At 41.2% G+C, this 13,359-nt stretch overlaps 1 protein-coding gene across 2 annotated transcripts in view; it reads left to right on the top strand.

Annotated features, from left to right (window-relative positions):
- Positions 1-10,329, top strand: part of LOC113028189 (glutamate receptor ionotropic, NMDA 2C-like) — a 60,652-nt gene extending 50,323 nt beyond the window's left edge. For both annotated transcript variants that reach the window (XM_026178255.1, XM_026178254.1), the window contains 4 exons: positions 139-299; positions 2,920-3,107; positions 4,789-5,021; positions 7,486-10,329. In XM_026178255.1, coding sequence (XP_026034040.1) covers positions 139-299; positions 2,920-3,107; positions 4,789-5,021; positions 7,486-9,045 — 2,142 coding nt within the window. In that variant the 3' untranslated portion in view covers positions 9,046-10,329. The remainder of the gene's footprint in view (positions 1-138; positions 300-2,919; positions 3,108-4,788; positions 5,022-7,485) is intronic.
- The last annotated feature ends 3,030 nt before the right edge of the window (positions 10,330-13,359 follow it).

The following is a 13,359-nucleotide window of genomic DNA, read 5'->3' as shown; positions in this document are numbered from 1 at the left end:
CGTCAGTCTCTTGTCACTGCTTACTCCTTCTCTCTTTATGTTTTTCTCCTCACTGAAAGTCTCTTATTTCACTATGTCTCACTTATCTCATGCATCTTCTCCCCTTTCCCTTTTCTCTCTTCCTCCGTCTCCCTGCAGTTCCAGAGACCACATGAGCATTATCCTCCTTTCCGCTTCGGGACCGTCCCAAATGGAAGCACAGAGAGAAACATCCGCAGCAACTACCCCGACATGCATACATACATGGTGAAATACAACCAGAAAGGGGTGGAGGAAGCCCTAGAAAGCCTCAAAAATGGGTAAAGTTTTAATTACATTTTAAATATATTACACATTTTGATAGAAAATTATATTTAATTGGTCCTCATCCAAGTAAAGACATAGTAATAATTATTAGAATTTGTATAGTACACTTGAGGTTTGATGCTCTATGTATCTATTTCTAAAATAGGCCAATCTGATGGGTGTATTTTTAGGTTTAAAGTAATTTCTAGTAGAGCTTAATTTGTATAGAAAAGAGCTGTCGAGAATGCCAACTTCACAAAGGACCAGATCATTTTTGAAGAACCATACAGGTGATTTGGGACATTTTTTATAAACCAGTTGTGCGCTCTTTATATTTTTTTTTACTGATTTTCTTGGTTTCCCTCTGAAATAAAAATAGATTTTCAGACATCTGATCCAACATTTTCTTTCTTTCTTTCTTTCTTTCTTTCTTTCTTTCTTTCTTTCTTTCTTTCTTTCTTTCTTTCTTTCTTTCTTGTTTACCTTTAATTAGTAATGCACCTGATGGAGTGTGTTGTCAGTCAGTTCCAGACGTAAAAGACCACCGACTTATGGACTGCTCTGAAATTCTGCAAAAGCATTCACGGTGGCGAGATGATGAAGTAATTGTATCAGATACTTTGGTGTCACGATCAAGTACAAGATAGATAGGAGGTTAATGTAGTGAGATAGATTCCATTAAATTTAGTGCAGGTATCCATGAGCCCAAGAGCATAAATCGTAACTATTGTGTTGATCCTTTGACTTTTTAATCTAATGCAATGTCCTAACTTTAAACTTTATCCAACCAACTCAATTTTGTTGCAGACAGTCACTGTCTGCAGGGAACAGATATTAGCCCGTGAATACTTGCCTGTCATTGTGAACCCGTTGACGTTACCTCTTTGCCCAAAGTTTTTTTTATCTTAATTCAGCCTCACAGAGCCTCTAGCTGTAGCTTTGGGGTCCAACGATATCCTTGTATCCGACAGCCTGGGTTTCTGTTCGAGACTCTTCAGAGTGTTGTAAGAGAGAGGCTCTCAACTGGTGCATTTAAATTTGGCATTATACTTTTAAAAAAAGCTGAGTAAAGCTTCTTTTTGATGAATTTCTACTATCAAACAAGATTCAAACTAGTTGATTGCTTTTTAAATTAACTAACAGTAATGTCGGACTAGAAGGCAGAATGTGGGCTGTAGTAAGTAAAATACCACATTCCTATTTGATAGGCTAAAATACCCCAAACTACACACAGAGTACACAACTCAGTAAGTACAAAAAAAATTCACTAAGGGAGAAATTCTATCGAAGCTGATGCTGGTGCTTTGTGAAAAAATACACCCAACTCTTGTTGGAACATGAATTAACTGCGATTAACCTTTTTTTTGTTTTAATTTGAGTTAAATGTCACAAACCATTCTTAGGCATGATTACGGTTACACCTGTCGAAAAAGCATCATATAATTATGCCACCCTCTAAAGACACTGAAGTCACGCTGATGTCTATTACTCTGGAAAGCTTTACAAAGCAGTTTCTAAGGCTTTGATACTCCACTAAACTGCGATGAGAGTGATTACCCACAAATAGACAAAACTTGGAGCAGTGGCTGGTTTAGCAAAGTTATTCCAAGAGCCCAGAACAACATCTAAGGAACTGCAGGCCTCACTGGGCCTTCAGAGACTGGGAAAAAATGATATTCATGGGAGAGTTCCAAGGCGAAAACCACTGTTGACCAAAAAGAACTCAAAGCTCTTCTCACATTTGCCAAATCTTGATCATCCCTAAGAGTTTGGGGAAAATATTTAGTGGCCTGACAAGACAAACATTTTGGAAGCTCTGAGTCCTGACATGGTACCAGCAGTCAGACATGGCTGTGGTAGTGCGATGGTCTGGGGCTGCTTTGCTGCTTCAAGATGCCTTCATCTATTCAATTCAATTCAAATAGCACAAAATTAATCTGTTGTCTCAAGGCGCTTTATTTATAAGATAAAGATCCTGCAATAATACAGCCAAAGACCACCGAGGAGAAAGCACTTGGCGATAGTGGGAAGGAAAAACTCCTTTTACCAGGATATAAACTCCAGCAGAACCAGGCTCAGGGTGGGGCGGCCATCTGCTGCCATCAGTTGCCAGTTTTCACAAACACTTGATTGCAATTCTTGTCACAGCCAGGTTGTTAGTTACTTACGTTTAGGATGTAACTGCTTTTCCACACAGGACCAGGTAGGTTTGGATAACTTTACTTGCTTGATAAAAGAAGTCATTATTTAAAAAAAATACATTTTGTGTTTACTCTGTAATCTTTGTCTAATATTAAAATGTGTTCATGATCTAACACATGCAAATATGACAAATATGCAAAACGGAAAAGAGAAATCAGAAGGAGGGTAAAGTTAGGCAGTGAAACACACGGTGCAGGGGATTCTGGAACAACTTCACCTACGTCTGTGGTTCATGAGGACAGCTTACAGTCTGAAAAATCCAGCAGAACTTGTAATATATAGAATAACTTTATTGACTGACTGATGCATTTGGATTTGAAGCTTCATCAGGGTGGAAATAAAATCATACAGAGAACATTTTAAGTAATATATATATGTATATATAAAAACATCAAACAGCCACTACACTTAAGATACTCCATTTGCATGCAGGAAGCTGGACGCCTTCATTTATGATGCTGCTGTTTTAAACTACATGGCCGGGAAGGATGAGGGCTGCAAACTGGTGACCATCGGCAGTGGGAAAGTGTTTGCCACCACGGGGTATGGCATCGCTCTGGAGAAAGACTCACGCTGGAAACGACCTATTGATCTAGCACTGTTGCAGTTCCTTGGAGATGGTAGGCACAGATCCAAATCTTTCATTTTCAAAAGTACATCTCGTACCTGCACACACTTTTAGATTTTCCTCAACTGTAAACGTCTGTGTTTATTTCTGTCTCTGTGGCACACTGTATGTGCACCATGTATCTGGAGTCAGTCCAGTTCAGTGTGTGCTGTATCAGCAGGGAAGTGGGTTTACAGGGAAGAGTTAATATCCTGCAGAACAGCAGGAAATGTTAGGGATATGATTATCTCTGTGACACACTCACACACACATATATATACACGTCCTACCTACACATACACACAAACACATTCACCATGGTGGCTGCCGCCGGTGTGGAGTTAATATCCTCCCTCCTCTGAGAGCTTAAGAGCACCCTCCCCGCATACGCACACACTCACACTCACTCCGAGTTTTCCGTGATGATGTAACTAACAGTGTGTTTATGGTCAACATACGGTAACTGGGTGATAAAATGGGCCGCTGGGGAGAGCTCAGCTCAAGAGGTGGCCACCTGTTCAGAGGCCTAGAGGGGTGGCTTTTGTGGTAATGATATTTAATGGAGATATGTTCAGGGACCTTACGTTCTCTGATATAAAGGGTGCTGTATTGGAACAGGGGAATGCATTAACATGACCAGAAAAACAAAGAAGACAAAATATGCATATGTATAAAGCTTTTGTGTACACCTTATGCATACATATCTTTGAGTTTTGGTCCAAAACTTTGTTGAATTTTAAAAAACATTAATAATTACCTAAATATACAGTATAATATGCACTTAATATCTCCCTTTATAATTCACATATTCACATTAAAGCTATACAGTATCTCCACAGATGGAAATATTCACTTCAGTTAGACATACCTGTGTTCCAGCCACACAGATCTCCACTATATATGGTCAGCTCATAGGCAACAAAGAATGAAGTTGCACCACCAAATGAATAAGGATTACCACAGGTTAATTAAACTTAATAATAATCATGATGAGTGTAAATTCATATCAGTGGTGTGAAGCAGTGCATGGATGAGCTGGCAAGTGTGTGGCATATGATGTGTGTGCAAAAAGAACAATAAACCAAATTAAACACACTCCAATCTGAGCACATTTCTCCCCAATATGTAGGGTTAATTTAATAGAAGGAAATCATCAACATTTAATAACCCTTTGCCCTGTGACTGGGCCATTAATGTGGCCAGGGAAAGTGGAAAGACAAGTGCAAATCATACAGTCCACTAAACCAACAACTAGACTATATTTACTCACATTTTCCCAAAATTAAAGGTGGGAATATTGGACGAGCCCCCAATTGTTACGATTCCTAGGCCGCAATACAGAATGAGTCATGCAAACTGAATAATAATTATCATAGGTTTATTATGAGAAATTGAAACCTATGACATTTGAATATTTTGTTTTCTAAAGCAAAACAAAACAAAACAAAAACTTTGCTCTACTCCAAAAACTTAAATCACCTTAAAAACTTCATCTATCCAGAATAATTGTTTGCTTTGTTTACAACAAGCATTCACACTATGGAACTCAGAGTTGCCTGAAGTTAGCTCTGTCCAACTACAGTGTAAAAAACCTCTAAAACATATGACATGTTCATTATGGAAATGGTTATCTTCAGGTTACTATAAAGCTGCCATGTCTCTGACTAACTCCCATAAACCTTCATCCCTTTTAGGAGACACCGAGCGCTTAGAGACAGTTTGGTTGTCAGGCATCTGCCAGAATGAGAAGAACGAAGTAATGAGCAGCAAGTTGGACATCGACAACATGGCAGGTGTATTCTACATGCTACTGGTGGCTATGGGCCTCAGCTTGCTGGTCTTTGCCTGGGAACACCTGCTTTACTGGAAACTAAGACACTCCCTTCACAAGTCTCACAAACTCGACTTCCTGTTGGCCATCAGCAGGGTGAGATTTGCAAGTTTGTTCACTGATTTTTGTTGTTTTATTTATTGCCTTCGTGGAAATAGGAGCAACAAAAACAGGCAGGATAGAAAGAAAGCAGGCAGCAAAAATCAAGCGGGAATTGGGATGGGATCACTGCTGATGGCATTTGTGCACATCTGGTATGTTCCAGGGTTGCACTGTGGTCCAGTGAGGACACAGAAAATGCAAAAAAGATTTAGACATACATATTGATTTTAATATATATAATGAATATATTACATATATTGGATTAAATCTTCTTTTTTAACAGTTGATATGGCTCTTTGGTACAGAGGTTAACGCTGGTTTCTGACCTGCTGGTTGGCTGGGGCCTTTATTTGTGGACTTTGAATGATTTCCCTGTGCCCACCTGGCTTTTTTCTGGGTGCTTAGGCTTCCTGCCTCAGGTTAATTGGCCGTATGTGTTGATGTTAGCTCGAACACCTGTCTATCTCTGTGTTAGCCCTGAGATGGACAGGTGACCTATCCGGAGTATATCCCGCCTCTTAGCCAGTGTCAGCTGGGATTGGCTCCAGCCTCACTCTGACCCTGGCTGGATAAGCGATGAAGAAAATGGATGGATGGCTGTTATGTGCTCTAACCTCTCAGCTATCAGGTTGCCTCTTGTCAGTTGATTAAGTTGTTTTTGTGAGAGAGCTGGGTTGTTTATGCATCCTCGGTTGGTTTGATAACTGATTGCATGATTTACAGAAGGGGGATTGAGAAATTGCCTCGCTGATTTTTGCATTGATCATTTAGTTAAGTGACTGATTGGCCCCTGTAATTTGATTAGTTGTATAACAGCTTGCTGGAGAGATTGAAAGACTGGCTGGTATATTATTTTGGCTCTAAGTGGTTGGTTGGTTTTTTCTTCATTTAACATGTTGTTTTACACGAAGTGGCTTTTATGTGATGATAAATTAATGCAAATGGCTGTGTATTTGCATGCAATTACATTGCGTTATTGAAAGGCCTTGTTATAATGTTAGCTAAAATGGTACAGTATTCTTATTAAGAATGAGAGGGGAGGGGAGAGACAAAAAAGGATGAAAAGCAGCTCTAATTCTGATGTTTACTCAGCATTTAACTTTGATTGCCTAATGTTCAATTAGCCTAAATCACTACCCAGTTTGTTGATGCAGTTGTTTTGGAATGTGGTTATTGAGGCAAAATGCTCTGGCCTCAGTTACAGCCAGGAAAATGTCTATGGACTCCAGCCTCCTCTACTGTGTAATCATACCATTGTGCCTGGATCTGGGTTTTATCAGATTAACGGCTAAATGACTATCTGATCATTAATCCATATGGGGCGGCCCCAAGGACCAAATTAAATTTGGCTCTTTCAGGATGTCTCAGCTAACTGTAAGCAGAGAACAGTCATGGGATTTGGCTCTTTGTTTGTTAGAGTTAGAGACAGTTTGTTCTGTAAGGGACTTTAGGCATGTGTCCCCATGTGCCACTATTGGTCCAATCCTCTCAGCTTAAACAGTTTTTCCTTGGGTTCGGGGAGAATGCATAATTTACTGGTGACTAACACTTGCCTTGGTGACAAGATAAGATATTAATGAAATCTATTTTTATGCCAATGGGATGTTTAGTATATAAGAGGTGGGTCATCACTTTAAGATGGGGGAAATCTCATCTGTCAAATTGTTCCCACTAGGGCGATTCAAAGTTAAACAGTTTGTGGCTAACCAGTGATTTCTTGATTTATTCCTAAATTCTGTTTTCTTGTCTTTTGAGTCATTCTTGTCTGTGGTAATTGAGAGAAGTATTGCAGTACAGACAGTAGACATCTGGATGTAAGCAGAACGGTAGCTTCTCTTCCTGCTGTGACAGATGAAGCTGTGGCTGGATATGTGCCGTTGGTTCAATCTGTGAAAGACATATCCAGCTAGAATAGGACTAGTATTATTTGAACCTGTTGTGCTTCCCTCAGATATGTGCAACCAACATATGTCAGGTTAACATCCAATGCACAGCTACAGCCAGAATCACTGACATCATTAAGAGGAGAAGCTGAGATGGAGGTGGGTTGCAAAGTTGCTTGCAGACACACCACAGCTGAGAGTAGCCTAAAGCAGCTTCAGTAGTGTGGCCAAGACTGTTGCAGAGATTGACTTCTTGAACCCTGCCTGAACCACCACTATGTTCACTGTTTCTTCCTAATATTAGAAACACAGACAGCAGCTATAAATAAGGATTCACCAACTCTCACTGTAGTTATAACCAGCAGTGGTCTATTATAACACACAACATTGTATTGTAATGCAGCTCAGCCTTTCTCATTAGATCAGATGAAATACAAACATATAAAAGAAACTAAACAGTATTTCAAGGTAATGCCAAAGTAGTCCTTAAAAAGATCTTTGGGGGCAAAGAATTTTTCTCACGTCTTGTCTTCATTCTTTATTTGTTTTTTTTGTCCCTCTCGTTTATCTTTCAGGGTATTTACAGTTGCTTCAATGGAGTGGAGGATACTGGGCGTTCGTCTGGTTTGGCCAAACCTGATTTGACCTCCAATTACGCGCAAGCAAATATGCTTAAGATGCTTCGAACTGCAAAGGATTTGGTCTCCACCGCTAATGTAGAGAGCTCCCTGGACAACGCCACCAAGACCATTGAACAGCTGACTCGACATGGTGGCAGCTTGCCTGTTCGTGTTCCACAAGTTGCCACAGAAGCTGTACCAGCAGGGTTTGCTTATATTACAGAGAATCATTGCTCTCTTCCTCAGCAGTCTCTAACCCCACCTCTGACTGCTGTAACCTCTCTGAAACAGCAGAGGGGTATGAGCAGGCCCACACCACTGCGCTACACACTACCAACACGCTCTACTTCATGTCTGTATGACAGACCACTTCCTGTTTCCAGCCTCAGCAGTCCCCACTTGGCCGTTGGAGAGCCACTCCCTCATCAACATCCACACCACTACCAAACCACCGGGAGACTCTATGTAGACACCCACTCACACTCGTCCTTCATTCCCTGCACCGATCTCCAGCTACCTGACATCTACACCTCTCACCCAGCCTCCTCACCCCAAAACCAGCATGTTCAACTGGGGTTTTCCCGACGGAAAAGGAGGTCCAAGAGTTTTCAGTTTGACGATGGGGATGTGGAGAGGAGAATACACGGGGAGCAGGAAAAGAGTGACAAAAGTCCTGTGTGTCTGAGTGAGCTTAAAGTCAACCACCTCCAAGACAACCACATGTCGTCCCCGAGCGTTGACAATATTTACACAGGGGAGACGATGCCTCCGCGTGTAGAGAACTACGGCTCTTGGCCACCGGAGGACCTTGTGCTGAGAGGCAGACGCAGGCACAGACGCCCCTCTTTTCTCAAAGCAACATGGGGTAGCGAGCAGATCCACCAGCTTGATGAATCCCAGTCTTCCCTGTCCAGTCAATCACCTTCAACCCTTCCAGACCTCTTCCCATGTATTCTTACTCAAACTACACCTGCTAAGGCATACAATCCTGCACATCTTCGAAACAACCTGTGCCTCCCGAGGAACCAGGCCTACCTCCATATAAGGGAGGACCAAAGGAAGCCCAATGGGCGTAAGGGCCAGCGGCTGCGCTACTCGCACTCAACCCACCTACCAACATATGGAGAAGCAGTGCAACATGGGACTGGGATAGGGCGGGGCGTGGTACGGAGAGCCACCAGCTTGCTCAGCAGACAGTATGCACATTACCTGAACTCATACCCTGGACTCCCCCTCTACCATGGTCCTCTGGACTTGCAGCACCACAGCCAGACTGCTAGCAATCACCCAGGATCCAGCCCAGTTTGCCAGCTGTTGGCTTGTGGTGGTGGGGGGTGTGGGGGGCAGCGGGCTCTGTTGTACCAGGACAGTGTGTATGGAGCCTACGGGGTCTATCAGGGGTCCCAGACTGGATCAGAGGCTCAGGTAGGTCAGGGAGCAGGGGGGCAGCCTGTGGGGAGCCCCTGTGTACTTAGGCCCTGGCGACGGGTGTCCAGCTTGGAATCTGAAGTTTGATTGGACACCTCTAGGACCTCAAAAGGTGAAAATTGTGGTTATACAGTTGACAGGACATTAAAACATTACCACTGTGGAGAGAGTTTATTGGTTAGATTAACGTAAAAGGGTAAAGTGTGTGACTTGAAGTAACTTTATGTGGTAAAGAACAAAGTTTTGGCTCGCCAGATTTTACGGATATGTTGAACTGACGCGATAATCAGTACAGAAAGAAGACTGCACTGTTACCAATATATCCTCAAGAAAGCTACCGAAATCTGACGTTGGCAGGTTAAACCCACTTGCTGCTTTCTTATGAACAACGCTTATGTGTTTTCTGTGCTTCAATGTGCACCAAAATTTACAGCAGTCTATGGTGTTGGCGCATGGTTAAACTATAACCAGAGTTTTCATGCTGTGTGTGTTGTGTATATTTTATTGTGGATGGTTGGGATTTAGTCTTGGGTGTCGAATAGATGGACTATCTTTAAACACAACCACCAAAAACAAGCAGCCATTGTAGCAAGATATTTTAAGAGAGATGCAAAGCAGACGTGGAGAGTTTTATTCCAACATGAAACATTCAGTATTAAAATGCTTGTATTCCAGAAACACAAAGCAGCAGCAGTTTTCTAAACTGAAGTAATAATCATTTTGAGACATCTGTTATTTTCAGGTAACTTAATTAAATATTCATAATGTTTTGGAGCTAAAATCTTCACGTCTTCATGTAGTGATGAGGCAGACAAGGGATTGACTATGTGAAAGCAGTCCATGTGAACACAATCTGCAAACTGGTGAAAGCGACAGGACAGGATTGACCAGCACTAGGTGTCTTAAACTATGGACTCTCGTTCCTCGCTGTGTCTCACTGTGAGGCTACAGTACAGCACAACATCGCACAGGGCCTGACATTAAATCAATTCTATATCCTAAATACTATATCAATATAGAGAAATGTGTTAATTGAGGCTGTTAGTGTCATATTCATGTATTCTACATATGATAGGAATTTATAGTCACTCTTTTTCTAAATACACCTCTGGCACATTCTGAGTTTTTCTTTTTGTAAAGCTGTCGCTGATTTATTGAAACATTTGTTATTACTGTATTAACTCTACAGTTTGCCTATATTACGATTTTCATCACTCCCTCTTTTCCACTCTTTTATATTCCCTCATTGTCCCTATTTCCCATCTCCTCTAACTGTTTAATGATCAAATTTAAATGAGGTAATTGAAAGCTATTCTAGTATCTATATTACCTGGCTCCCTCACCCTGTAATTAATCACTTAGACCAATTAAAGAGCCTTTTTGAAAGAATATGCATGTGTACTTCTTCTTTGTTGCTCCTATTTTGTTGAGGAACATTTGTATTCTAATAGAATACAAAGCCATATTACAGTACTCTGGGTAGCCTGATACTTGATTCCATGACCTTAGTTCATCACAGCATAGAAAGTTTCATAGTACAAGGTGGTGGAAACATTCCTTAGAGATTTTGGTTAGCTACACATCTGTATCGCAAATCTTATTCAGCCCTGGGGTCAAATCAAAAGGAATATCATACGGATCCTTCAGGTTACACAGAATACATTGTTCACTATTATGTTAAGGTGGACAGACTGTGAACCAAAGCCTTTTTTTATGCATCAAATATTTATTCAAGCGTTTTGCACTCAATTATTTAAAACAAGCATTGCCTCAGGAAAGTTTTGATGGTGGACGGGAATGCTGGGAAATGTATCACTTGTACTTCTTGATTTAGCTTCCTGTCATTTGTAGAAAACGCTCGTGAACCGGTTGACGTCAACGATGCAATAATTTGTTTATAGTAAATGTCGTCAGCACAGTGGCATTATAAATTACGTTTAGCAGGTAAAGTAATATAATAGTGCAACGGTCTCCAACCTTTTTTTGCACCACGGACCAGTTTATGTCCGACAATATTTTCACAGACCAGCCTTTAAGGTGTTGCAGATAAATGCAACAACATAAAACCAGTACCAGTACAAAAAAAAGAGAAGATTTATTCATAACACCCGGGAAAAGATCCAGGGAAACAGAGTTAACGATAAAAACAATAAAAAAAGAAATAACGCCAAAAAATGATAAAAACCCTGAAAACCATAAATTTCACACCTGAGCCTCAACTCTCGCGGCCTGGTACCAAACGACTCACGGACCGGTCCATGGCCCAGGGGTTGGTGACCGCTGTAATAGTGATCAAAGGAGGAAGGAGATAAGAGAGCAGAGTAACTATGTCACCAGGACCTCGGATCTGAGTTATCAGTGACTTTGCTGTGACAAAAGATCAAGTTCTGAGGGGTGAGTACTGTTTTTGTAAAGAATTGTTGCATGTTGAAAATATACAAACATGTCATTGTGTGTATGTTACAGAGATTTTGTGGTAGGTTATGAGGCACAGCTAAGTGCCTGCTGTTCAGTGTCTTAATTCAGACTTCTCTGTAAATACACATCTGTTAATACATACACGACTTTTGAACTAACTTCTCTATTTGCCAAACCTCTGATCACATATCAAAAATCAACACATATGTGTAGAAAATATAGTTAAACATACTTAAATATCAAACAATGGCACAACAGTGATATCTGATAACTAAGAACTTAGAAAATATACAAGTTAGAAAGGACAGGAAAGACAGACTAGCGGACGAAGATGAGGATCTGGTCACAGATCAAAGCCTCCTTCGCTGATCTTGTCATATGGAGGTCAATCATCTGCTGCAGCATCCGGGAGGAATATCCTTTTGGTGTTTGGGTCACATGTCAGCTGGTGACACAAATACAAGGCAGAAAAAAAGATACCATCAACTGGCAGTGATGTTCTTCTGTCACTTCTAATCTGCTGTCAACTTTTCAACTTTTGACATAATTTCTGTCAGCGTTTACCAAACCTGACAGAGTGGCGATCATGGCACGCTGTTAACTCTCCAGTAACCCCTGCCTGAAGCAAATTCAACCAAAGATAACATACCTCAGTCCAAGGTGACCTTTTACTCCATGCTGTTGTCATAACGAGATAAGACTCCATTGAGGAAGCCAGATGAGTAATGTTCGGGAGCAAAAACATTGAGCACTATGATTTTTCCATTACTTTCTTCTTTGTTATTGGAGCATTGCCTTAGATTGGACCATAATATTGATTTAATCCTCTTCTCTGCTGCTGATCCCATATTTTTAGCATTTGAGGTAATTGGACTGCTTTTCATCCTAGAAGATCAGAAAGAGGCTCAGCGGGCTTTGGTAATTATGTAATTAAGACATGCTTTTTGGCCCAAGATAAAAAGCCTGGATTTGAACTGGTGAAGGTGGATTTTATCTTTTTGGGTACAACTATCTGATAGCATTGTTGTGCAAAAGGAAAGTATAGTTAGAAGAGATGCCCATCTCTATATCATAAAGCATCTATGTCATTTTCCTTTGTTGGTGAGAAGGAAAAAATGGATGCTTCTGAATTTGAACTTGTAATCTATGAAGCAGCAATGTATACAGTGGAGAATGATGTACTTGTGCTAATAAAAAACATAATCTAAATATAGCATAATCTAAAATAACCTTCTTCAGATGGAGGTTTTAAGAACTGCACGTTTCACTTCTTTGTTACACATTAACATCTGGAAGAGCTTCTCCATTCTGCTGTGGGGAAAGTAATTCATCCCAGCCATCAGTAAACACCCTCTACATGCTATCAGGCCATCTGGGGCTCTGTGACCAGATCTCTCCACATTTATGTAACTGTAACACATCAGCACCATTTTTTTTTTTTTGCCATTCTTTAGCTCTTGCATATTGTTTTTATATTTACCATATGTTAAATTACAGTTCACATTTTTTAGTTGTTAGTGAAAAGTTTTAACTATTGCACGAATATAACTAATAACTAACCTTAAGATGACTCATAAAAACTCTTTGTCAAAACTTTGGTTTTCATTGAGTCTGAATTTTAAATTGTCCTGATCTCTATGGATCTATGGATTGTTATGCATGTCCATCCATCCATCCATCCATCTTCATCCGCTTTATCCGAGGCTGGGTCGCGGGGGCAGCAGCCTAAGCAAAGAGGCCCAGACCTCCCTCTCCCCAGCCACCTCCTCTAGCTTATCCGGGGGAACACCAAGGCGTTCCCAGGCCAGCCGAGAGATATAATCTCTCCAGCGTGTCCTGGGTCTGCCCCGGGGCCTCCTCCCGGTGGGACATGCCTGGAACACCTCACCCAGGAGGCGCCCAGGAGGCATCCTTGTCAGACGCCCGAACCACCTCAGCTGGCTCCTTTCGATGTGGAGCAGCAGCTGCTCTACTCTGAGCCCC

The sequence above is a fragment of the Astatotilapia calliptera genome, chromosome 8 (assembly GCF_900246225.1).
Source record: "Astatotilapia calliptera chromosome 8, fAstCal1.2, whole genome shotgun sequence".
NCBI classification, from domain to species: Eukaryota; Metazoa; Chordata; class Actinopteri; order Cichliformes; family Cichlidae; genus Astatotilapia; species Astatotilapia calliptera.
This window is presented reverse-complemented; position numbering and strand designations above follow the sequence as displayed.